Below are 27,182 nucleotides of genomic sequence, written 5' to 3'. Positions count from 1 at the left end.
AATAGACAGATGGCATCAAGGCCGCTTGTGTTGGGTCGAAGGCTAAGCATCTCAAAGTAAAAGGGGGTAACAGGCCCACAGCATGATTTTTTTATTCCCCAGAAAAGGAAAAGAAGTCTTGTTTATGGGCTTCCCAGGAGCAACTGAATGGCCACTGTTGAAAACTGGATTAGATGGACCTTTGGTTCAATCCAGCAGGCATCTAACAAGACATGTTTCCCCACCCTTTACAACTACTTGGTGGATTGTAACACAGACAGACCATCAGATCCATTACATGTATGGCTTCCGCATACATCTAAACATGAGGAAGAATACAGAGAATGCAGTCTGTGTTATGATCCACCAATCAATAACAAACCATGACAAAAATTGGATACCAAGTTATCGTACATGTGCTTCCACTTAATTAATTAATTAATTAAATTAATCAATTATCTGCCCCTTATCTGTAGATCTCAGGGCAGTCCACAATGTAAAATTACAATATGTCTCATGTAAGAAAGTCACTGTGAGTTCTTGTTATCAAGAAAAGCTAAATACTGTGAAGCAGACACCTCAGATGCTGTGACAAATAAAAAAATTAAAAAGATAAGGAAGAAGTGTTTAAATTGCAACCAAATAGTCCAATGTTTGACATTTTGTATTTACTGGCAAAATTATGAGTGGGTTCTCTCTGTACTGTATTATTGATTTTTGCCATATATCATATGGACTGTTATATTCTGTAGTAGTAATAGTAGTAGTAATAATAATAATAATAATAATAATAATAATAATAATAATAATAATAATAATATATTTATACCCCGCCCATCTGGCTTGGTTTCCCCAGTCATTCTGGGTGGCTTCCAACAGAATATTAAAATACAATAATCTATTAAACATTAAAAGCTTCCCTAAACAGGGCTGCCTTCACATGTCTTCTGTAATAAAATAATAACATTACAAACATAATAGAATCATAGAATTGTAGAGTTGGAAGGGATCCTGAGGGCCATCTAGTCCAAACTAGAGCCATATAATTCATATAAATCTTAGATTCCTATAATCTAGTTAATAATGACTATGAGTTTACAATTACTTATAACTATATAACTTATCAGCTATAACTACTTACTTCACCTGCAGCCAAATTGTAAACCAGTGGAAGTCTAGAACAGGAGAATGCTACAGGTTTAGACCCCACAGAGGAAGGACAACTTCTCAATGATTACTTTCTACTTGTCAAAATTAAGACATTAAAAATGCTTTCACACAAAAATATGAGAATAGGCGTGTCCATCTATCTTACATATGCATATCACTGTTATCTGAATTCCATTTTTTAATGGAGCGCATAGTTGTAAAATTAAAAACATTGAATGATATCTAATGTAACTATACTGAAGAGTAGAGCCATTGAAATAAATGCATTTACATTACTCAAGTCCACTGACTTCAGTGGGTCTAATTCCAAGTAGTCGTGCCTTACCCATTGTTTTAAAAAAGAGCGAGGCCAAGCCTATGGCTGCAATTCTAACCATGCCTACTCAAAGGAGCTTACCACCAGGTAAGTGGGGTTACCACCGCAGCCATTACGCCTCTTACAGACAATTGCTAACTAGCATCCTTCCCAGCCCTTGCAGGTGGTCTGGGAACTGCTGATGCTGCAATGTGGCTAAAGCTACGTAAATGTGGACCTGATTAGATCCTCAGATGAGAGACCACAAGGAACCTCGTGCAAAAGCAAGATATAGCAATATATCAATCATATTAGCCTTCCTTTCTCCATTCCCACCATGGTCATGCATGGCAGTTACAATATCTCAATTATGGGGAGACCTAGCTGTCAACCGATTGAATTGTTCCCATCAGCTTACATTCTGTGTCTCAGAAATGTGGTAATAGGAGTAGTCACTGGTAGCCGGGGTCGGGGTGGAGGTTGGCAGCTGCACAGAAGGTGGAGTGTGGGTAAAGCCCATTAAATGGTTGTTCTTTGGAAAACTTGTGGCTACTGAAGGCTGGCTGACTTTGGAAGACTCCTGAAGATAACCTTCCTGTTCAACCTTTCGCCGCATCGTAGAATTCCAGTGGTTCTTGATAGCATTATCAGTTCTGCACAAGGACACAGGCATATAAAGAAGAAAGAACAACATGAAATCGGAATGCTCAGGCATGGCAGGAGAGAGCAGTTAACATATAACATTTCCATTCCATTCACCTAGGAATCTCCTTTGTACTTTAATAGATAGTGCTTATATTGGAATACAGTCATACCTCGGTTTAAGTATGCCTCGGTTTGAGTATTTTCAGTTTAAGTACTCCGCGGACCCGCCTGGAACAGATTAATCCACTTTCCATTACTTTCAATAGGAAAGTTCGCTTCAGGTTAAGTACGCTTCAGGTTAAGTACAGACTTCCGGAACCAATTGTGTTTGTAAACCGAGGTACCACTGTATGCTATTCAGCTGACATGGGCTGAACTTCTGCTACAAGCTTGCAACAGACGGGTTTTTACTGTTGTCAAAATATGCAACGATTCACACTGCATTTCATTAGTGCCCTGCTTCTGTAACTGGCAGCAAAAATTAAATAGGTAAAGCAGTGACATAAAAAACAAACAATCTCCCTGAATTCCTGATTTCAGTTCTGAAGTCAACTCCTCCTGCCCCTTCTCTTCCACTTTGTTCCACCTGGATAAATTAATCACTCCAGTTGCACCTCATCCTCTAACTTGTGATGCAACAGGCACAACCTCCTGATTCTGTGACGCACTAGGCCCATCAAGCTTGTGAAATACAGCCAGTCCAAAAGGAACTCTGTAGCATTCCATTGCTGCATGGAGGCAATGCAAAGCGGTCATCCTCCAAGCAAACATACTAGAAAATCGAAACCCGTTCTACAGTCAATGAAGCAAACATTTTCGCTCTTTTTGGGTTTGGGCTTTATTTGTGGTTACCCCAAGATGATTGGAGTTCATCCAAGAGATGTATGACAAGTCCTTGATCCTGGGAAGTTCTGCGGGCCTAAAAAGCACGAGAGGGTAATGTTCTATCCTGACCTACCCTGGTGGATCTAATAAGTTTAGGGAGTGAGGGCGTATAGATTTGGGAAAGGGCAAGATTAAAGAGCACCATTTCCCTTATCTACAAGGGATGTCCAAGGCCGGTAGTGGGAGATCCTGATCACAGATCTCCTGTGTCATATTTAGTTTGCACCTCAGGTATCTTCCAGTCTTGGGACACAGCATGCTAGGGCTTATGTGACCATGTGGACAGTGTTCTCGAAGCTACCAACATGAGTTTGACCAAACTGCGGGAGGCAGTAGAAGACAGGAGTGCCTGGCGTGCTATGGTCCATGGGGTCACAAAGAGTCAGACACGACTAAACGACTAAACAACAACAACAATGTGACCATGGTGTTCATACTCAGTGAAGGGAAGAAGATGCTGTTACTCAAAGAAAAGAAAAAACAGATGTGTGTCTGTGTATGATATTCTCCAAAAGCTGTTTAGGTGCTTGAGAAATAATTATAAAAATTATCTTACTACATTATTAATTTAGAATGGTTTCATAATTATGCTTTAATATTCTCTAAAATAAAGTTTCTGTTCATTGCAAAACTGTAAAAAGAAGAAGTGCCAGGTCAGTTGGGTTTCCTCTTTCCTCACTTCTACAGGAGTAGTAGGACATGGATCTCCATAGAGGGATCATAGAACTCTCCATATGGGAGCTCAGCAAGTCCCACGCCCCACACAATTCATACTATGGTAGAAATGAGACGAACACATATTTCCTTCCGTCTTTGTAACATATGAAGACGTCGTAACATTATCAGGCAAGGTCTTCTGTGTCACTGGAGACGCACACAGGCTAAAATCACCTGAGACGTTATTTTACAGAGGACCCCCAGTAGCTTCGTGAGACTGCCTGTTCTATTGACCAGATAAAATTTATAAAACTTCCCCTACAATTAAAGCTAATAGTTGGTTGCTGTAGCTTTGTATCAACTTATAAAATAATGCACAACACTTTGATCTCATCAGCTTGGCCATGCGCTCACTTATATTCATTTGGAGCAAAATTTGACTTTTGACATGCATTGCATTTGTTCTTCTAAGGCGACAAAATACAGAGTTTCATCTACTCATCTCCCATCTCCACCCCAGTCTTTCCTTTAAAGTGCTACTCTCTGTCATTACCGTCCAGGAAGCAACTTTGCAATTTCTGCCCATCTGTTTCCCAGTCTCTTGTGTGCTTGGTAAATAATTCTATCTTCTTCCTCTGTCCAGGAGGTTTTTTTAACTTCTGGATTCAAATGGTTGTGCCACCGCTCTCTGCATTGTTTCCCGATCCTTCCTTTCAAGTGCTTAGCGATGACAGACCAGCGCTTGGGACCGTATTTCTGCACCAGCTCTATCACCTTCAAACAAGCACAAAAACAAATAAAGTGCCACCTCTATTTTTTACGGTGTTATGCTATGGGAACAAATCACATTCATTCTCTTATGTTTCATGGAAGATCAGGGCTGTGATGTGCATCAGGAATTTAGATAGGCCAGCATTATTATCCGGGAAGAAAAATGGGGATAAAAACAGGTGCAAAATTTATCAGGGAATAAAGAAAGCAGGTGAGTAGGAAAAGATGGCATCCCATTTATTGTCTTGCCATTACAGCTGCCCCATGGCATTTCCAGACTATCACAAATTTTGGGTGAGATTCTTGCACAACAAATCCACTCCCCCACAAAAAAAACAGACTTTTGTGATAAGGAAAGTAAAGGGGGAAAGCACAGTGGACAAAACATACAACGTTCCAACAAACAGATCAGAATTAGTTATCAATCAATATTCCACATAATCTAACCTCCCCACAAACTTTGTGCAAACAAATCAGGATGCCTGGAATCACCTCTTGTATAATTATTCCCAAAATATTCCCCAAAGATGGGAGGGAGGATTTGGGCTCAAAAACACGAGGCTTGCCTAAGGCCATCTAATGAGATAATAACCGAGACTCAAGTCAAGGACTTCCTGGTTCACAGCGCAGTCTCTCAACCATTCTGTATTACACCACCTCTCAAGTGGACAGTTAAGCAATTATTTAAAGTGCTGCTGGAGGAAATGTTAGGGGCTGTAAAGATCAATTATTAAATAACTGAAGATACAGGTATTATTTCATCAAAGTTGATGTAGGTTGGCTGGTCCCAACATTTAATGCTGATGGAATGATTAGATTAAAATAATATTGCTAACTTACTCGCTGATCTTCTTCTTTAGTCCACGGGCCCTTAATAAGTTCCGGATTTAGTACCTTCTGCCACCGATGCTGGCACTGTACATCTGTCCGATTCTAACAGGCCAAAAAAAACCCCAACAAATTATTACCGGTACATAATTGCTACGGCTGCATGAAAAAATGCAACTTTGTTAACAAATGCCCCACAGATGCAATTCTGAGTCATGATATTGCAGTATTTACACTGTGATTCAGCACACATGCTGGCTCTGTAAGTAAAATCTTCTCTACATTTTATTGCTTACATCACCATCAAAAGAAGCAAGGATCAGGCCACCGATAGAGGTAAAACTGAGATGCGGATCTTCCAAAGGATGAATTGGACACTATGACAGCTTCAGCTACAAAAACCTTGCAGCACCTTCTCATATTAATTTTTGATTGTAGACAGCAGACAGATACCATAGTTGCATACTAAATGAATATATAATAAACTTCACCTGCTGCTTCTCAACAAGTGTGTCAAAAATTACCAGCAGAACCACATACTTAATAAGCAATAGCAACTACGGATCAAAGCCAGTTTCCATTCTGCATTGATGCTTTTTTGTTCCATTGAGAGACAGATAGATAGATGATGTACCAACCATCTGTTTGTATATAAAATCCCCCCAAAGGCTTTTAACATTTCTCCTTCCTCCATTTCATGAGAAGTGAAAGAAAGACATTTAAATGTTGGGTATACATGGTGAAGTTCTGCAAGCCTCCCAAATTGCTATAATTGTATTAAGTCCCCATCTGTAATTATGAAACAACCTCCCCTGCTTTCACCCACTGATAAATGTGTGGTTATAAACAGAAAACGAGGCCTACTTACAGGAAGGAAATTGGCAATAACTTTCCAATCTTCTGTGCCATTCTGCTCCACCAGTTTCTTTAGCTTCTCATCCTAGTACATTTCAAGAAAAGGTGGTTTAAGTTCATCTGACGTGTGTGTGCATGTGCATGTTTTAAAAGTCAATACTATGCATTGCTGATTGTCATAACATCTTTCAACAAAGAAAAGGAAATCTCCAGTTTGGTTGTTCTAGACATCTTGCACACTTTTTACGAGCTAGATTTTAGCAAGATTTTGCAACTTCACTGAAATAGTGTGTCATTTGCTATTTTGGAAGTGTGAGCCCGCACCAGAAGACTAAACAGTCAGTATACTGTATGGAAGACAAGGCAAAGTTGAATTACAGTACTTTGGTTCTCGAATGGCTTAGCTGATGAACAAATTGGCTCCCAAACGCCGAAAACCCGGAAGTGTTCCGGTTTTTGAATGTTTTTTGGAAGCCAAATGTCCAATGTGGCTTCTGCTTGAGTGCAGGAAGCTTCTGCAGCTGTGCCTTGGTTTTTGAACGGTTTCGGGTCTCGAAAACCAAGAGTCCACTGTAATTGATCAGCGTTATTTAAAAGTCCCTTCCTAGTAGCTTAATAAAATGAGGTCACAATCCTACGTACATCTATCCAGCATCACAGGCTAATACAGCCAATTCCACCACATTTTTGAATCTAATGTATGATCTACTATACTCTTCACTTAAAATTGCTTAGTGCACCACCCAACCACTGAAGTGTCATTATTGGCCATGCCGTGAATGAACACAAAGCATTATCTTGGATAACATTATTGTTATATAGGAACCTTACACAACAAATAGGAAAATTCTGCACAGCAACATTCTGTTCCATCCTTCCTTCAACTAGCACATACTGATGTACATTTTGAATTCACAACACAGCAAACTAAGCTAGGCTGAGAACGACACATTGCAATGACACTGAAAAGAGCAGCCCTGTGTTGAGTTTGTCCTTTCCTTTGCATGCAATAAAATGTACCTCACGTTCTGATGTTACTAATTCCCTACCCTGTATGATGGGCTAAAGGTGGCAGGGAAACACACAGTGAGATAATGCAAGTTTCACTAAATGTCCTGTAAAGGGGGGGGATTCAATGTATGCGTGGTCTTGGCAGCAGCCCCATCATTATTGTAACATGCAGTTTCACCCACAGCGACTTGCCAAATGAACTCCATGGCCGAACAGGAATTCAAATGCAGCTTTCACCATTGAAGTTCAACACTCTTTGTAATTGGGCCAGTGGGGTTTTCAACATTATGCCAACCAACCGCATGGAGCACTACCACGAAGGAACACTTTGCAGTTGCAGTAGGGGTGTAATGTTTTAATTGACACCCACCCGCCACTGCCATTATATTCAAGTACTGGCTTAATTAATCTGTTGATTGGGCAGCAAGACAGCAATCTCCATACTCTTTCTGAGTATTCTCACTGACAAATGCATTAATCTAGCAAAATTATTTGAGAGCTGCTGTCTTGTCTCAATAACCTTTACTGAAAGTTTAGGAAGCATAACACTAGGCGCAAAAGGCTATTTAGGAGGAATGAGAGTTCTGCAACAAACAGCCTAAGCTTTTACAAAAGCATTTGGGATATGACCTGCTAATGTTTACATAGCAACATCAGTACATGATGTTAATCAAGCCAAAACAGCTTTATGAAAATTGAAATGCACAGAAATAATGGAAGCTTAAATAATGATTCTCGATACTGCCAAGTGATTCTTTTCCCCAGTACAGAAGCTTATGCTGAAAATAAATATATGAGTGACAAGTGTGAAAAAATAACTGAGGCTTATATCCACTTACCTGGGATAAAGCCCACCCAGTGGGAGTTAGTTCTGAGTATTCAACTCTCACATTTAGACTGCTATCCTATTCACATTTACCTGTTAGTAATCTCTATTGAAAGTAATGAGACCGGGTTGCACTGTGCTTGATGGCTTTCCAAAAAGGAGATAACATATTGAAAACTAGACAGGGTGGTAGATAGTCATAGTTCTTCTGTTTCTTAAGAGCTGCTGTTCTAGAATGCAGTTCAGTTGTTCAGAAACTCCAGTGGGTCCTACTGGTTTGGAGTGTATTAAACAAATGGTTCTGAGGTCTTTCATAAGGGATCGGTCTTTCAACACCATTTGCTTTTGTTTAGTAGCTCCTGACTAAATTAGTAGTTCCCAACTCTTTAACAGTCTCATTATATATTCCTTTCTCATCGGTGACCACAGAAAGAGTAAGAGAATGTAAGCAACCCCCCTATCACTTCTCTTGCAAAGCCTGGAGGTTGGTGGCCCATCTAGAAAGGACCCATAGTTTCTGCTCATCTATCTGCTATAAGGCATTGCTATCTTGGTTCTTTATGCAGCAACCATTAGAAACATGAAGCGATGACACTGATATCAACCAAAGAGAGCCAAAGGGCAACTTTAATATGTCCACACTTCATTACTGTATGACCTGACCTTATGAAACAGTGCAACCCACCCATTTATAAATTTATAGAGCAAATAATGTTCAGTGATGTTTTCAATGGCCTTGGAAAACTTCAGCTCAGGTGCATGCCAGTTTGCAAACTTGTATGGCATAGTTACAGGTAGGTAGCCGTGTTGGTCTGACGTAGTCGAAACAAAATAAAAAAAATCCTTCCAGTAGCACCTTAGAGACCAACTAAGTTTGTCATTGGTATGAGTTTTTGTGTGCACGTGAGGAAGTGTGCATGCATACGAAAGCTCATACCAATGACAAACTTAGTTGGTCTCTAAGGTGCTACTGGAAGGATTTTTTTTATTTATTTTTTTGTATGGCATAGTTGACCAGCTGGCCACATATAGGTCTTGTGCTACGGCTACAAATACAGCCTTACAACACAAAAGGCTGTGCCCCATCCCAGTACCTTCCCCATCCCAGTACCTTCCCCTTTACACATAAGTCAATGGAGTGTTTGCTGCTCTGTTGCCTTCAATGGAGAAGGGGTTGGCGCTTGTTAAGTGTGTGCACACTCCCTATTGCCTTTACCCCAGACTCCCAAGTGGGAGAGCAAATACAACTCTATTAATGCTTCTCAAACTTCTTTTTCCTACTTCCATTGCTCCTGGGTGTCCCTCATCTGTTCCAATTCCGTGCCATAATGGCTACATCAAAAGTATTTGATGGCCATATAAGAGCAACTACTGAGTAGCAAAGAATGAAGTAGACCAGAAGTGTCTTTCTCGGGAGTGGAGGAGAGAGGCTCAATGCTAGCTTCTCACCAGGTGTGTCACTGCTGCTTGCCAGGAGGTGGAGGGGTGAGGCAACTGGTGTGGATGCTCCAGCAGGAGAGTCCAATTGGCACCACTGGTGCACCTGCATTGCAATGAAACACCTGCCGGGAAGCTAGCATTGAGACTCCGCCGCACCAGGAAAGCTGCTTCGGAAGTTAACTAATTATACATGTCATAAGGATTTCCTTTCAAAATATGTTGCTTGTTTGTGCAAGCTTCCTTGGATATAACCCAAACAATCTCCCCCACCCCCCAGATGTCACCTATAAAGCCCCCTCCCCAAAAAGAAAACTTCAGGTGATTTAATTGGCTATTGTCCTTTGCTTTCAAATTTACTTTTTTAGAACAAAAAAACAAAGCTACCTTTCTAGGTACAGGCCTAGTCAAGGCAGTTGACAAGAAATTTTAACAGGCCTAGGCTCACATTTCTTAACAGCAAGCAGCTTCTATTCTTGTACTTAGGAGAAGCCCAAGACAACTGAGACGAGGGGTTTTATCCACACCTTTCATAAGAAACATAAGAGGAGTCTTCCTGGATCAGGCTGAAGGCCCTTCTAGACCAGCATTCTGTTCTCAGTGGCCAACCAGATGCCCATGGGAAACCCATAAGTAAAACCTGAGCACAATGGCACTCTCCCACTCATGTTCTCCAACAACTGCTATTCAGAAGTATAGTGCCTTCTGGAGATAATATAGCCATCCCAACTATATAGCCTTGATAACCCTATCCTCACTTAAGCTTGTTGTAATTCACATTTTAAAGAGTCATCCAGCTTAAGTGGTCATTGCTACATCCTGAAGTATTAAATTATATCATTCCATCTATGCATTGTGTGAAAGACTACTTCTATTTGTCTGCCCTGAACTTTTCAGCTGTTTACCTCTTCCCGGGTCCACCGTGTTTTCCCTAAATGGCGTTTTCCACCCTTGGGCAGCAGACCATCATAGTCATGATCATATACCTCCAGGTCTTCATCCTCATCATCGCTGCTGTATATGCTGGAGAAACAGAGCACAAAGACAAAACAGGGTAAAATGCGAAGCTGTTTAGAATGACAGGATTTACAAAAAAAACTAAAACTAAAACTAAAAGGTTATGAGGGTACCATTGGAAACTTGCACTGCAAGATTTTGTTCTACATTCTGTTCCTAGTATTCTGAACTGGTTCTGCTGTTTTTGGTATCCACAGATACAAGCAAAAGGCTGGCAACTTTCTTATTACTGTGCATGTTTAGACCTGCTCATACTGTTAGATCAGTGGCAAATTACACACTTGGCAGCTGTTCAACCAATGATGGTTTCAAATTAAAACGCAATGTTTAGGACAATAAAGAGAACGGAGGCTGTGTCCTTTGCCCAAGTACATACTCAAAATCCTTAACTTATGCCAGATCACTTGAAGAATGCTCTATGCTTTCACACAGTTGATAAAGAAGCTTGCATATTCAACTCCCAGGTGATAAATGCTGAAGGGCTGGGTATTTTAAAAAGGAAATACATTCAATACTAAACTTCATCAAATAATGAAAAGACTAATAGCCTGATCCTATGTACACTGATTCAGAGTTCAACTTGACTGATGCCAAGGAAAGCTGCATTCCCCCTGCACACTTACTTAGGTGTAAGGCTGCAACTCCAAACACCCTTACAAGGAAGTAAGTCCCAATGAATTCAGTGGTACTTGCTTCCAAATAAACATGCACAGGCTCAGGCTGCACAAATGCACAGAACAGCAACCTAAAGAACATCAGAGGGCAAAGGCTTCTCAAAACAAATGAAATGTACAGACATCAAGTGATCAGGCTGTTTTGTAAATGAAGAGCAGTACCAACAAGTCCACAATTCATGGCCAACTACAATTGTAACTTGAGGACAAATGCACAATCTAAAAACTTCACAGCACTGAAGTGAACAGTCACATTACTTAATTATAAATAGTTGTCTTGTTTTTAGTCCACCTGAGGTATTTTCAGCTGCTGATTGAAGGCAGATCTCTCCCAAGGCAGCAGTGAGTGGAAACAATCACAAACATCCAGTTTAACCCATCGAGTTCAGTAAAGTTAAAACAAAGTGTGTTGCAACACAAATGGCCTTACTTCATTTCTATTGTGCAATGTTTTATTTCTAACTTTATAACATAAACATAACTTTTGAAACCTCCGCATACTAGTTGTAAATGCAGTAGAAAAGAACACATGGATGATTTATGGCTAATTATGCTGATATGTTAATGGGATAAACCTCAGGTGCAGTTTAAGCATGTGTTTTGAGGAGGGGGAAAAAGCTTATTAAAGTAATCCTGACTAACACTGGAACAGAATCTAATGGCTAGAAGCCTCAGCTAGTTACACAGGTGGAGAGAAAATAGGATTACTCAGAAGCAATGCCTTGAGGGTTGCATGTTAGTTGCTGTAGTATCAAGCTTTCCTTTTCTGCTACCACACAGTTTCCAAATAAAGGTGAAAGGAATTTTCACTTTTAAGGATGTACCATACACCAGATGTTCTACAGATAAAAAAACTGTATCATTGTTTTTTATCAGTAGAACACATGGCATGTGGTGAATGCCAAAGACATTATACTATTATATGAAAAATCAGAAGTCGATTTTGAAAACTACAGAGATACATCTGCTTAAACTGAGAGTCATTCATGAAAACCTAAGTCACCTATTCAACTCATATCTCAGGACAGGGGTCACCAACCTTTTTGGACCAGTGAGCACATTTCAAATGTTGAGAGCTTCCTGGGGATGCCTAGCACAAAATAACTGCTATGGGTATGTGTGGCACAACACAAAATTAGAGCGATAGACATCCCCAATACCCTTATGCTTAACCAGAGGAAGTCAGCTATGTCCTGCAGATCCTGATTGTGGACGTCATACAATACTGATTTTACATACAGGCAAACAAACACACACCAGTGTTGTTGCAATGTTGCTGCAACAGGGAATATTACTCAGTACCAGGGAAAAGATAAAAGGTGGCCACACCACACTCACTTTCATTTCACAGAAATTGCTCAGAAAGCACCTGCACATTTTGCCCCACAACTTTCATTCTAGGAAGGCAAGAGACTTTAAATAAATAAATAAATAAATAAATGTTCAGAGTTTGGAGCAGCTTCCCAGGGGCACCATTAAAAGCATTTGTGGCACCATGGTTCCCACGGGTGCTAGGTTGGCGACCCCTGTCTTGGTATCTCCCGGCACTAAACTAACACATGCCATTCGTCAAGTAAGCCTTGCTAAGACTATGTTGTTTATGGAGGATTCACCTTAGGTGACCTTAAATTTGGATTCAAACTCGGGCACAGTATTGGAGACAAAACACACCATCAGCAGACTCACATAAATGTACCTGCTACCAGACTGCTCAATTTCAGAACGTAGGTACATCGAACATTATGTTTTCATGGGAGGGGAATCTGTGGCCCTCCAGATGTTGTTGGATTCCAACTCCTATCAATCCCAGGAAGGATGGCCAACGGTCAAGGAGGATGGGGGCTACACTCCAGCAACTTCTGAAGGGTCGCAGGTTCCCCATATCTAACCCTGGTGAATGTGTTCTATTAATCACTATCATACCCTAAAACAGTTGTGGGGAATCTTTGGCCCTCCAGATGCTGCTGAACTGCAACTCCCATCATCCCTAACCACCTGCAACACTCCCCATGCCTACCCTAGAACAGTGTTTCTCAACCAGTGTGCCTCCAAATGTTTTGGGACTACAACTCCCATCATTCCTGACCACTGGTCTTGCTAGCTAGGGATGATGGGAGTTGTAGTCCCAAAACATCTGGAGGCACACTGGTTGAGAAACACTGCCCTAGAAGAACCTTTCACGATGGCACATTAGCAGGGACAAAGTTATCTGGGTGAGCCCCGATATTAAATCTCTAACCATATAACTAAAGTGGCACATTTCTGCAACAGATACATCATGTAGGACTGCTGGTCATGCAGCTTGGCCATCACTCATAGCCGTGGGTAAGATGTCTGGTTCTCAGCCTCAATTTCCCATGCATAAAAATCAAATGATGGTGAGTCACTTTTACAGGGCTTTGAGAAATCTAAAAGTGCTAAGCAAGTAACTAAAAACTACAGCTTTAAAGGTACCTCCGTGCTACTAAGCCCCAACGATTGCGTCACCAATTACCAGAGGCCAGAACAGTCTGTCTTCCACAACACCAACACATATAGCCCTCCTCTTGACTGTGATCAGGAAACATGCCAAGGGATGAGCATGTTCAATCCCTGCACCTTTTAGAACCCTATTTTCTAGGGCTACAAGATACTCAAGGAACATATCTGAATATAGAAGGCTCCATGTTGCAGTCAGTCACCCTCCACAAGTTGGTCAACGAAACAGTGCTGGGGAAGGGGCAGAGCTAGCATGATTACAGGACACATCATGCAAAGCCATGGCTAATGTTAGGGCTGCCATTTCAAAGGCGGAATTGATGTCTGGGGGGAATTTCCGAAAGGCAGTGGTTTGTCCTGGATCTTAGGCAAGTCAATAAAAAAAAACCTCAACAAGATTCCCCCCCCCCCAAGCTGAGGTAGCTGGTAGACAGTTGTTGAAACATATGCACTCTTCTGCCATTAAAGAAAACACAAGCCAGGAAGAGCAGCTCTTCACTTTAGATTTTGGGCAGTGGCAGCTCCTTAACTGTAGTTAATGTGAAGGTCTGAATTCACACATAATGCTATGGTTAACATTAACTACAGTTTATAAATCAGCCGCAAACCTTGGTCAGCATGCAACCTTGAATCGTACTTAATAAGCCCCATTAAGCTGCTGGACTGGGTTCATATGGAATACTAAGACATGAAGTTGGAATCTTATGAACACAGTGGGCATTGCTTCTGGATATGCAAACATAGGATGGTGCTGTTTGTCCCATTGAAACCCAGAGTACAGTTTAATTCAGCTTTGAGTATAGTTTCGCTGATTTCAATATAACTGTCATAACTACCATTATCTGGATCTTGGCCTTTATGGTCAGGTCACTATTTGAGAGACTAATAGCCCCATCCTATGTATATTAAGTAGAAGTTACTCCTATTGCTTTCAACTGGGAGTAAGCAATGAAACTTAATGTGCTTAATGAATAAACAGGGGCTTATTCATGTTGTAAGCCAACTTGAGCATTGTTTTAACTATGGAAAGGCAGCATACTAATAAAATTATGTATGTATGAATCATAGAACTGTAGAGCTGGAACGGACCACAAGGGTCATCTAGTCCAACCCCCTGGAATTGTAGGATTGGTTATCCACATGCATGCAAGTTTGTTTTTGTTTTGTTTTTGCAATGTTGTCATTGCAAGTCCATAACCCCCACACACCCTTTTGAAAGGAGAATGGAGTTATTCATTTATTTATGCCGCGTAATTCTTGACAGTCCCTAAAAAATTTACAAAATAAAAAATACAATATGTGTTTACAATAGAACTCAGAAACTGCACTGTATTTCAATACAGTATTAGAAAAACCTATTGCTAACACCCCATTTGCACCATCTCAATGGCCAGTTTACTGCAGCCTTGAATTTCAGACCAACTGCATCCTGTTTAGCATCATTGCAGCTCCTCTTTTACATTTCAAGCAGAGTGGATCCAGCACCAGATCTGCCTCTCTCGTTTCCTTCCAGTGCAATAAACTGCTCAGTGTACCTTCCCTTGAGATGACGTGTCAGGCCGAAGGAAGCTAAAGAGTTAAAAGCACCCCACCTGCTAAGTTTTGCTGAAAGGCTCCACGCGCGAGCGCTACCCTTTTGCCAAGGAAACCAAATTGTGCAACCAATTCAAACGAGAGGAAGGGAGGAGAGAGGGGTGGAGGGGCGGGGAGGAAGTGATTTGTTGCTGGCGCTTTACTACTACTACTATTACTATTATCGCTGACACTGTGATTGAAGAAAAAAAAAGCGAGCACCGCGCTAGCCAACCGAAGGGTAGCCCCTGCCGTTGCTCTGACGCGATTTCACCACGCTAAGCCCTCCGACCAGGTGCTGCAAGGGGAAGCAAGCCCCGGGCTTTTTCTTCTTCTTTCTCTTTCGCCCTCCTTCGCCAACGGGGATCCATCATCGCCTGTTCTACCCGCCCGGAGTGCAAGAGATCGTAACTCCCCGCCTTGCAGTCCCATTCATGCTTCACACACGAATACAACTCCTTCCTGTACAGGATGTATTATTACCATCATTTTTTAAAAAAATGATCCGGCGCTGTGTGTGTGTGTTTTGTAAGACATGGTTCGAACTCTTCCCAACCCCAAACTGCGCTTTGCCAAGGCAAAGCTGGGAAGAAACCCCACGAGTTCCCCCCGCCCAGCGCTGCCGCTCTGCAGGAAGGAAGCGAACTGGTTGGGCGGTGCGGCGCGCGCGGCGGCGGCAATGCCCGGGCTCGGCAGAAGCGGGGCACCCCGGGTGCGTCACCGAGGGCCGCCAAAATCGCTTTTGTGACCCAGACTCGCAACTTCGACTGCACACAATCGCGAGCGCACGCATGCCCCGCGTCGATCCGTTTTCTCGCCGCCTGCCTATTATCTTTTCGAATTAGATTAGTAATAACCGAAAGAGAAAAGGGAAACTTCAGCGTGAGCCCCAGCAGCTAGGACTTTGCTTTCCGTGCCAAGGGGAAAGGAAGGGAGGAGGGGAGAGAGAGCGGGCAGAAAGGGAGGAGGGGAATAATCGCTGGCGCTACACGGCGAAAGAGAAAGGCAAGTTCTGGCTCCACGTGGAGCGACTGTCCCGAGATAATTGGAAAACAATCCTGCACTGTGTGAGCGTTTCTGCAGACCACGAGGCGCTGCTTGGCCCTTCCAGTTTGCTGCTGCTGCACGCCACGAACAGCGGAGGGTGAAAGGAGCAGCGCCGGGTAGCCAGAGTAACCTCCACCACCCCACAGCCACAACGTTTCCCAGCACAGGACGATTGAGGCTTCCTCCATAAGACACACAGGCGACCTTGTCTTTCTTGCCATGCAAGATCAGGGTCAACATTAGCAAAACGAGTGACAGTTCTTGACAAGCACCCCTAGCCCGTTCTCTCCTTCCCTCCCATTGCATCCTCCTCTGCAGCCAAAGTTGTTCCACACGTTGCTGCAAAGAACGCTCGGGCTTGCGGAGAACAGCGTGTGCATTAATGAATGCCACATTGCACAGCACTGCTTTTGGGATGCATATATAGCGCACACGCGAACACACTATATGCATTTTTAAAAAGAGGGGCTATCGGGAGGAAGCTGAGTTTGGAGTCCCGAAACACCACGCCGGGCAAATTCAAAAAAGAGAGCTGGGTCTCCCTTCCACGCAGCCTGTCATCCTCCTGACACAACCACAGAGAATGAATGAGACGAATGGACACAGGGATCAAATACCTGCAAGCTAAGCTGCTCCGACATTTATACACTCTTTTCTTACCTCCAGTAGGCTGCTTCCTCGCCTGCTCCGGCCACAAACGATCGCGGAACAGGGACGCCCGTCGCGATCGCCGGAGGCAGCGGGTCCCCTTGGCAAGCCACAAACGGGCCTGAACCTTTTTATTTAATTATTTGGGCCCATGCGTGCAACGCGTAGCCTGGGAGGAATACCCTCCCGCGCACGACACACAAAACACGCCTTTTACTGCACAAACCTGCACGACTCATTGCAAAGAATCGATTCTAAGTTACTCGCAACCGGGAGCGGAGGGATGTGGCTTGCAAAGGGGAAAGTAAGCTGCTAAACTTTGGCTGATGCAGCCTTGCGCTTTCTTGCAAGGCACCCGTTTTAATGCACGCTCTGACAGGTGTGCAAATGAACTGCCGCAGCTCTCGCCCTCCTAGAAGCTTAGGGAGTTTTTCTTCTCTGACACTGCGATAGTTTCCCCCCTCCCCAAAAAAGCAGCCCGACAAGACAAGACGTACACACAGAAAGAGGAGAGAGACAGACAGAAATGCATTGGCGTTGCGAAGAGGTTTGCTTTTCTGCCCCTTCTTGTTCTTATTACCTGTGCCTAGGTCTCCTGGCCATCCTTGCATTAGTCACTGAGGGCAAGGCGAAAAGTAGGTGGGCGGGTGGGGGAGGAGAGGGCTTTATGCTGCTGGAAGAGGTGCTTGGCGTTTCTTGCCGCTTAAGAGGAGCTCCTCCGCCGCAAAGTTCTCAGGAGCGGGAGAGGGGAGGAGGAAACAGGTTGAGATGAAAGACTAAACTCTGTAAACATAGATGCCATCAAACAAAGGGTTTTTGGACACTCCCCCTCCCGCCAAATCTGGCGCCCCTGCAGTGCGCAGGCGCTTCTCCAGCCGCTGGCCCTGGGTCTTACTGGCACGGAGGAAGTCCTTCCAGCCCATTCGGCTGTGTGTGGCTCGAAGCGCGCGCGGCTGAGGCGGCGCCGGCGGCGGCAGCCCGGAGCTGAACTCGAGGGGGAGAGCGGGCAGGCGCGAGAGGCGCCTTTTGCTGCACAGTCCCGCGCAGCCGAGACGTGTCCTGCTGACACACACAGGCACACAAACACACACCCCGCCAAAGCACACCCCCGCCGGACTGCCTGAGCACGGGCTTGCTCGGTGGAGCCGGGGTGGCTGTGAGTCGCCATGCTAGGCTCCGCGAGAGGAGCCCGCTTCGCTCTCCTCCTCACCCACTTCGTGGCCTCCATAAGGGCACTGCTGGGCTCAAACTTTCTCTGGCGCTCTGCCCGTTTTGCTTGCCAAGGAGGAAGCTCTAAGCTGCAACTTATTCTCCGCCAGGTCCACCTGTCTTTTTTGCGGGGTGGAGGTGGACGGTAATGTCGCTAGTTGTGTGCGTGTTTTTTTTTTTACAGGGCTTCTATGCCTTTAACAGCAGGCAGGCGTCCAACAGGTGCAGTGCCACCTTTCTGTTGAGAGAAACGACCTGTTGAATTTTTGGAAATGCTGCAGGTTATAAATTCTGACGAGGGGGAGGGGGAGAGAAGGTGGTGGCAACCCCATCTGAGGCTTACTGAGAGCAGGGCTTGCAAATATACTCTCCTGGGAGGAGATCGCAGCAGGCAGCGCTTTGTATTTAGCGGCTGACAGACTGCTTCCAGTGTTTTGAAATCATACCTTCCATCCGGATTGTTGCAGCCCAGGAGTTGCCTTTGCTAAAAGGCACCCGTTGCACATGTGTTAGGAGTACCCGTAGCTGTGGAGTGCACAGTGGGAGGCAGTTTCTGCATACAGTATATCTAATGCAAGAGAGGAAATGCAGTGCAAGACACCTGCACATCCAAGTTTCTGCACTTTCTGCATACTATTTCAGGCATCCCCAAACTTGGCCCTCCAGCTGTTTTGGGACTACAACTCCCATCATCCCTAGCCAACAGGACCAGTGGTCAGGGATGATGGTAATTGTAGTCCCAAAACATCTGGAGGGCCGAGTTTGGGGATGCCTGGTCTATTTAATTACTAGCACTGCTCATTTTCTGTTCCCCAACATTTCCAACCATCAGCCAGCATTTGATGGCGATTGAGAATGCTCAGTCCTGACTGCGCTGGTTTGGGGTTTTGTTTTTTTTTGTCCCCTTAGGTTACGCCCCTTAAGATCTTTAATACTTCTGCAAATTCTGGGGTTTTCCCAAGCTTGCTGATACAGTACATTCCTCTTCTCAGTGGCCCCGTTTAGGCTATAGTGTTGGCACTCACCAACTGAGTTCACTATTAGAGGGAGTGATGTGCAATGCATGCACACACATTATGTATCCCCATGAGACTGTCCTGGCCCACACCAATAGAACCAAGAATAGACTAGCATACTAATAAGGGTGTGTGTGTGTGTGTGTGTGGTGTGCGTGTGTGTAATACATGTCTGCCACTTGTTTACTTCATTACCTTTACAATATTGTCTGTGCCCAGTCTCTCAGAAGTCGTACACATTAGTGAGGTCATTCCCCCTAACTGTGTTTCAAGCTGCCTTTTTACATAGCTGAACACGCCAGAAGGGGGCAATGATATGTTCACCTGATGCACATGACCTGATTTGTTTTCCTGCTCCTATTCCATGAAGCTATCATCTGTGCCTGCACAATGGCTGTATCAATTGTACACACAGCTTAAACACAGCTCATGGAAACTGGTTTGAGGGAAAATGCATCAAACAGCAATATTTCTCAAGAAACTACAGGATGTATATGGATAGTGGCTAGCACCATGTGCACTCAGGTTCAAACACCAGCAGTGGGGGTGCACTGGAGTAAGCAGGATTGTGTACACAGCCTCAGATGTGTACACAATCTTGGATGTGTCTTCTGTTTTGCAGCCAATGACCTGCCAAGCTGTTTCCACTTATCTGCACAGGAGTTTAATGTGGATTTGAAGCTGCATGTGAAGCTGCTTGACTTTTTTGGTGTTGTCCACGTTGCATTCTCCCCATCCAACTGGCAGCCTACAATTTTTCATACTAAACTTGGAAAGTAAATCCAACATAAAATCACTTGTTACCTGACTGGACACACTAGAACGCACTGTATGGGCAGGTTCTGGTGATGTTTCTGCAGTGTCAATTATTACCCCATACTTCCATTTTGCTTCCATCAGCTGATAGGAAAGGATTCGGGTTCCTGGTATATTTTTTAATGAAAGCAGTTCTTTTGTGAGAAGAGATCTTGCACAAAACAACTGTGTTAAAAATTAAAATAGAATTTCTCCCTGCAGGTCAAAAGGTGGGGAAAGAAAAGGGAAGGGAAGGAAGTGGCACCCTTTCACGAGTGACTCCAAATCCTTGCCTGGCTTGAAGCAGCACACATTGGTCTGTTTAATGCTGCAGTTTTCTGCAAATCTGATATGTATATTGGGAAACTCACCTTTCAAAAGTAATTAAAAGGTGCCTGCACACAAATATAAAAAAAACTTGTCCGCATGCCTACAATAGATCTCTGGGTTCCGGAATTTACCTCTGGATGGGGAAGTACCAACTGAGGTGAGGGGACAACACAGTGTGAATACATCACATCAAGCACTGCCCAATAATGTTGGTGATAAATGCCAACTTAGCAGTGACTTTAAGAGAAGTCAAAAGATCTAAAAAGCTTGGGAAAGCCCCAGAAAGATAAAACAAGCCGTCTAAGGAGCTCTTCGAAAGGTGCCATAACTTAAAAGGCCCTCTTTCTGGATGTCATCCATTGTATCTTGGAGTGATTGGGCAGAATAAGGAGGAGGAAGGTACACAGGGCTTTAAAGACAAGTACCAACCCCTTGACTTGAGCTCAGAAACAGCCCAAGGCCCAGTGAAGCTGTTTTAATGTCAGAAAGATAATGATCTTGCCATCTGGACCCAATCAATGGCCTAACTGGACTAACTGGAGTTTCTGAATGGTCTTCGAAGGCAGCCCTGCATACAGTCTATGGCAGCAGTCTAGCTTCAATAATATCACTGGAGCATGAAAGACCATGACATAATCCAGCACAGACTGCAGTTTGCGCTGATGAAAAGCAGTACAAACTACCAACACCACTTGGGCCTCAGTGTCCATTTAATGCTCTTTATGGGACACGGGTGGCGCTGTGGGTTAAGCCACAGATCCTAGGGCTTGCCGATCAGAAGGTCGGCGGTTCGAATCCCCGCAACGGGGTGAGCTCCTGTTGCTCGGTCCCAGCTCCTGCCAACCTAGCAGTTTGAAAGCACGTCAAAGTGCAAGTAGATAAATAGGTACCACTACAGCGGGAAGGTAACGGCGTTTCTGTGTGCTGCTCTGGTTTGCCAGAAGCAGCTTTGTCATGCTGGCCACATGATCTGGAAGCTGTACGCCGGCTCCCTCGGCCAATAACGCAAGATGAGCACCGCAATCCCAGAGTAGGTCACGACTGGACCGAATGGTAAGGGGTCCCTTTACCTTTTTACTGCCTTTATCGTTTACTAAGAAAATTAATTGGGGTTATCAAAAATGTCATAACTTGATATCACCCTTATAGCATAAACAAGAGGTTTTGGGTTGAGGTATTATATAGGATCAAATTTGGGTCCCCCAACTGTTGGACTACAATCCCCATTATTGCTGACCACTGGTCCTGCTAGCTAGGGATGATGGGAGTTGTGGTCCAGCAACAGCTGGGGACCCAAGTTTGAGAAATTTAGGGCATTGGTGGGGGCAGAGGGGAGGAAGGAAGCCAAGGGGTTTTTAATATGACTGCAGCTACTGCTTTCCTAGGAAATGTTCCAGCACAGGTGATATAGCCTGTATCTGATCCCAGGTGGTATCCAGGTGGTCTGAGCTCCACGTGGGGATGGTGTGGGAAAGTCAGTGCCTAATTTAATAAGAAAGTAAATATTATCTTTCCAGCAGTATTCCAGGCAGCCTGAGGACCATTCTTCACCTCATACTGACGCCTTGTTGAAATTAGTCTCCATGCCTTCCGGCCCACCAGCCCCACGTGGCACCAGCCCCCACCATTTACAAGCTTACAATGTAGGTGAATATTCTGTTGTTTTGTCACCAGGTTAAACACAAACAAGTGTTTAAAAATATAATATTAAAATGAGTTTTCAGACAAATAAAAGAATAGAGTGAGTCCTAAAATATATAAATCTCAAGTGTCAAAGGTGAGGGTAAAGTATATCTCCAGCATGCAACGGTAACTACATGATGAAGGTGCCAGGCTTTCTCTGTAAGATAAATCCTACAATTTAGGAGCTGCCACTGATAATTCCCTCTCCCAAGCCACCTCCCTCCTGAGCTTTTGAGGGTGATGGCGCTATCAAGAGGTGTCCTCCTGATTTGAACACCCATGAATATCTGCAGGGACGGAGGCAGTCTTTCAGATATTTGAGCCCTGTGTTATTCATGTGTCTGAGAGATGTTAACTATTAGCAGAAACTAGATGAAATTATTATCATTTTTCTCCACTACATTGCCACCTGGCCAAATTCAAAGTGCTGGTATTAATATTTAAAGCTATGCAGCTTGAGGCCAAATTACCTAAGGGATTGTCTCCTCTCCCATATATGTGCCTGGCTCTAAGATCAACATCAGATGTCCTTATCTGAGTGGCCTCAACACATCTGGTGGGACAGATGACATGAACCAACCCAGACTCTGCATTCCTCATCCAAGGCCCTTTCTGGGTGAGGCACCTCTGAAGTTGCTGTGGAGGGTGTTGACATAAGAAGGGGGCTTCTCAGTAGTGGCTCCCAGCTTATGAAATGTTCTCTCCAGGGAGACATGCCTGGCACCATCACTATCTATTTTTAAGCATCAGGCAAAAATGTTTCTATTCCACCAGGAAATTGGGCTTTATAATTATCTATGACTTCAGTGCGTAGAATGTTAGTCTTGTCTTTATAAATTTGAATGTGTTTTTAGCTTTTAGCTGTTTTAGTTTTATGTCAGTTATAATATATGCACCATTTTTGGGTTCCTATTTGGGGGGAAAGGTGACCAATAATTATAATAAGCCACTTTCTTTAGTAGTATCTTGGTTGTGAAATGCCCTCCCCAAAGAGTTTTATTTTTGCAGGCTTTTCATTTTGTTCTTTAAAATTCTGATTGCTTTTTAGACCCTGAGCACTACTGGTTTTATTCTTATCCTGGTTGATTCGATGTTGTTTTAACCAGCGTTTGGTTTTAAGTCCATTTGGTTTTTTATATTTTATGGTTTAAAAAGTCTTCTGGTAAACTGCTCAGAGAACATACAGTTAATGAGTGGTATAAAATGCTGCATATAAATAAAACTAATAAAAAAACTTTTGTATGCATTGCTGTGGACGCCTCTTCACATATGTTCACTCTAGAGTGGCTGTACTCCTCTGCTTGCCCCCCACCCCCGGCCCCCCTTTCTTGGGCCAGCCCTGGTGTTGTCAACTTGTGCATCTGGTCACCCTTTTGCAACAGGAGAGTTGTCTTTTGACAGTACAATCCTATTCAGAAGTGAGCCCATTGAGTTCAGTGGGACATACTCCCAGGCAAGTAAGTATAGGGTTGTAGTCCAGGTCTGCAGTGTTTGAGTTGTGTTAACAGGGAGGAACCCCATGCTAACACACAAATACAACAGGCGTTTGGCTTTAGTTTTCGAACAATTGTACTTTTGCACGTTCCTATTTTGTTTTTGTTTTTTAAAAAATAAATCAGAGGCTAGCAGTTTAAAAGTCCAAGTAATTTGGAAGGGGTTGCTGACTTTTGCTTGACTTTGTATAATAGTCCTGCTGGATTTTTACTTTTATTTTTCTCTGCTTATGACAGAAGAGCTTCTGCTACTTCTATCGTAGGAGGGTGTCTACTAAGCTCAAAATGGCTCAGTAAATACTTTTCTTAAATACAGAAATGACTCACATTTTGAAAGAAAATGGTGAAATATGCAAAGTTCTCAGTTTAAGCAGTATAGGTCAGAATCTTGCACCTTTTAAGTGGTTTTAGGCTCTGTTCCTAAGCATACTTATGTGAAAGTAAGTAGGTCCCCTGATTTTCTGCTTTTGCAATGGAACATCCCCCCATGCACCCCCTAAATCTGGAGAAGCTGTGGGGCAAGCAAAGGGCGAGGAGTGGTGGGTGTAGTCCCATTTTGCAAGCTAAAATCATTGCGCTGATGGGATATGTTTATTGAATATTGCCAGTATTGTAATATTTTGAAATTGACTCCAAGCTTGATCTCAACAACCATCGTGTTGGCACATAGTAAATAAGTAGGCCATTTTGATAAGATAAGGCCTGCCCTGATATCCTCCTGTTGAAATTTTGTAGTAGAAAGCAGTTGGAGAGCAGATGTGGATACTATAGTGCAGGGCTGAGGAATCTGTGGCCCTCCAGATGTTGGATTCCAACTGCCACCACCACGGCCAACGGTTAGGGATTATGGGAGTTGTAGTCCAAGAGCACCCAGAGGGTTGTGGGTTCCCCACCCCTGCTTTCATTATGCTATATCATTGCCAGGAAAAGAGTGCACAGAGCAAAGTTTTTCTCCTTTTCACATAGCACTAGAACCCACGGACATCCTATGAAGCTGGAAGATTCACGGCAGATAAGAAAAGGACTTCTTCAAGCAGGACATAGTTAAATGACAGAACTCTCACCAGTGGTGGCAGTGAAGGCCACCAACCTGGATGGCTTTAAAGGACAAATTCATGGAGGAGAAGGCTATCAATGGCTACTAGCCACAATGGCTATGCTTCCTCTCTACAGTTGGAGGTGGTAATACTTTTCAAGACCAGTTGCTGGAAACTGTAGGAGGGAAGAGTGCTCTTGTGCTAGGGTCCTGCTTGTGAGTTTCCCACAGGCACCTGGTTGGCCACTGTGAGAAGAGGATGCTGGACTAGATGGGCCATTGGCCTGATCCAGCAGGCTCTTCTTGCATTCTTACTTCTGCTTTATTAGAGCAGTGCCACTTTGCCCATAGTTAAGACTGGCGAAGGCATGGCATTCAGAAATATGAACCTACAAAGAGCTATTGCACGATACACAATTCTGCATGGAAGGCACCAGGATTATATTCAAGTAATTTTCCTCCAGAGTAGATGCACTGAAATAAATGGCCACGACTGCTCCTAAAAGGTGTGAGCCTCCTTCTTGGGGGTGCTCCTGGATTCAACATTCTCACTGGTGTATCAGGCGGGATAGGAGTGTCTTTTTCCAGCTCCATCTGGTTTGCCACCTATGGCCATTTTTAGACACAAATGACTTGGCCACTGTACTCCATGCTCTGGTAACTTCCAAATTATTATAATGTGGTCTACATGGAGCTGGCCTTGAAGATGACTTGAAGACGCCAATCGGTCCAAAATGCAGCTGCCTAACTACTGGCTGGGGTTCCATTCAGAACATATAACCCTTGTTTTAAAACCACTGCATTGATTGGCAGTTTTGTTTCCAGGCCCAAAGTACCAATCAAAGTACTCACAATAGTGTTTGTGAATGTAAGGTTTGCAAACAGTTTTACGCTGCATTTTAAAGTGCTGTAATCCACCCTGGGTCTGCTTTGAGTGTTAGTTGAATATAAAGAATTTCACTGTTGATACATGAACAGATAAGTCATATTAGCTGCATCTTTCCAGCATGAACACTGTATGCCCATGCAGCAAAACCACCACGTGTAGGATTGTCATATGTTACAATGTCTTAAATCACTTACAAGATTCATGATAGGTCCTTCGCAATGCCTAGCATGAGGAACACAAAGTGAGTGCGAAGATTCAAACCTATTATTAAGCAGGGAGACATCCTGCATGCTCCACTCCTAAGTATACTACTTGGAACTAAGTTCCACTGAAAGCAGAGTGACCTATCAATATCTTTAGAGACAGTGTGCAGGCTTTCAATTCTAGGTACATTCACTCAAAACCCCAGCCTTGTAACCATTCAAACTGTTTGTTTGCAATGCCAGATTGTAGTGCCTTATGCTCTGCTTTTTAACTAACTCTAAATACCCAACAACTGGAAACAAGGATTGGAGGCCACAGGTTTAATCACAGAGCAGGAAGTGGAGCAAGAGTGTAACTTTGCACAACGTTGGTAGCCAGTGCTGTGGTCACAAAACGATTGCGGAGGCAGTATTTCACGTGAACCTCTGATCCCATCCTCATTCCACCATTCCCCCCCCCTATGTTTTTTGGAAAGGGGGAAATCTTTGGTAGGAACTGTTATTACTATTTATCAGGAACCATTCTTACAACAATCAGGTCAGTAACTAAAACTGCTTGGGCCCTTAAGGTCAGTTTTTCTAGTCAGTTGCTTTGGAGATCTCTGCAAGAACTTCTCCAAAGAACACACATGCTAATAGTTCTCTTCACAACATACAATTTCCCCCTTGTTTTCCTCTTTAGAAACTTTTTTTTCAGATTCTCCCCCTTTCCGCCATGCCTGCAGTTTCCAAAAGAATTCATGTGCATAGTAGTGGTTAGAGTGTTGGGCTAGGGCTGGGAGACCAGGTTTCAAATCCCCACACAGCCATAAAACTCACTGGGACAGTCACTGTCTCTCATCCTAACACAGGTTTGTTCTGAAGATAAAATGGGGTCAGGGAGCAGTGTAGGCCACCTCGAGCTCCTTGGAAGACAGTGGGAGATGAATAAACAAATAACATCTGACTCCAAAGGGGATCCTATTGCTGGCAAAGAATCTCAATACTGTTTCTACATGCACAACACAGCTTTGCGTTTTTATATTTCACTCAGCCACACATACGAGTAGTATTCAGTCATGTGGGCTAGACAGATCTAGACTTTCAGAAACTGCAGAACACTTTCACTTAGCACTCTTGCTTTAGTAGCATGAGAAGTCATGTTTGCAGCTATTTTATAAAGGCTTTGTCGCTTTTGGATAGGAATGTTCAAAGGAATAAGGAATGTTCACAAGTACTAATAAAAGTGATTCGTAGATATGTGCCTGTCTTTCTTGTGTTTGTTGTTGCCTTTCTCTTTCAATTTGTACGTGGTCTTTAGGGTGCAGTGTTTCATTGATTAATATCACTTCATAAACATTTGATCAAGTAAAAGGTGACCCAAATTGATTGGACTGTTTTTTAATTTAAAAATGTTAATTATTTTTAATGTAGGTACTTAAATGTATTTAAAACTTCAGATGACAGACACCATCATTGAAGATGCCTATTCCATTTTAAACACACTGGAAGGGACCTCTCTTACAGATGTGCCTGCTATGCTACACATAAAAAGAACATGTTCTTCAAAATATAGTCCACCCCCCCCCCAAAAAAAAAGATCTGAGGGGCAGTGGACCGGCCCCCAACTGAAAAAGTTTGCTGACTCCTGGTGTAGGTCATGCATTTCCTGCAGAACCATGGAAGGAAATATATTGCAGTTGGATTCCAGATTATGTTTGTACTTGAAAGATTCTGCCTACAGGTCTGTTGCT

General features: G+C 43.4%; 1 protein-coding gene across 3 annotated transcripts in view; it reads right to left on the bottom strand.

Moving 5' to 3' along the window:
• MYB (MYB proto-oncogene, transcription factor) overlaps positions 1-17,744 on the bottom strand; it is a 38,007-nt gene extending 20,263 nt beyond the window's left edge. For all 3 annotated transcript variants that reach the window (XM_060272701.2, XM_088666208.1, XM_060272702.2), the window contains exons 1-6: positions 17,376-17,744; positions 10,265-10,382; positions 6,099-6,170; positions 5,243-5,335; positions 4,185-4,405; positions 1,863-2,097 (exon numbers count right to left, since the gene is read on the bottom strand). In XM_060272701.2, coding sequence (XP_060128684.1) covers positions 1,863-2,097; positions 4,185-4,405; positions 5,243-5,335; positions 6,099-6,170; positions 10,265-10,382; positions 17,376-17,398 — 762 coding nt within the window. In that variant the 5' untranslated portion in view covers positions 17,399-17,744. The remainder of the gene's footprint in view (positions 1-1,862; positions 2,098-4,184; positions 4,406-5,242; positions 5,336-6,098; positions 6,171-10,264; positions 10,383-17,375) is intronic.
• Between the last annotated feature and the right edge of the window lie 9,438 nt (positions 17,745-27,182).

The sequence above is a fragment of the Zootoca vivipara genome, chromosome 3, assembly GCF_965207765.1.
Source record: "Zootoca vivipara chromosome 3, rZooViv2.hap1.1, whole genome shotgun sequence".
NCBI lineage: Eukaryota > Metazoa > Chordata > Lepidosauria > Squamata > Lacertidae > Zootoca > Zootoca vivipara.
The sequence above is the reverse complement of the archived record's forward strand: the minus strand, read 5'-3'. Positions and strand labels throughout refer to the sequence as shown.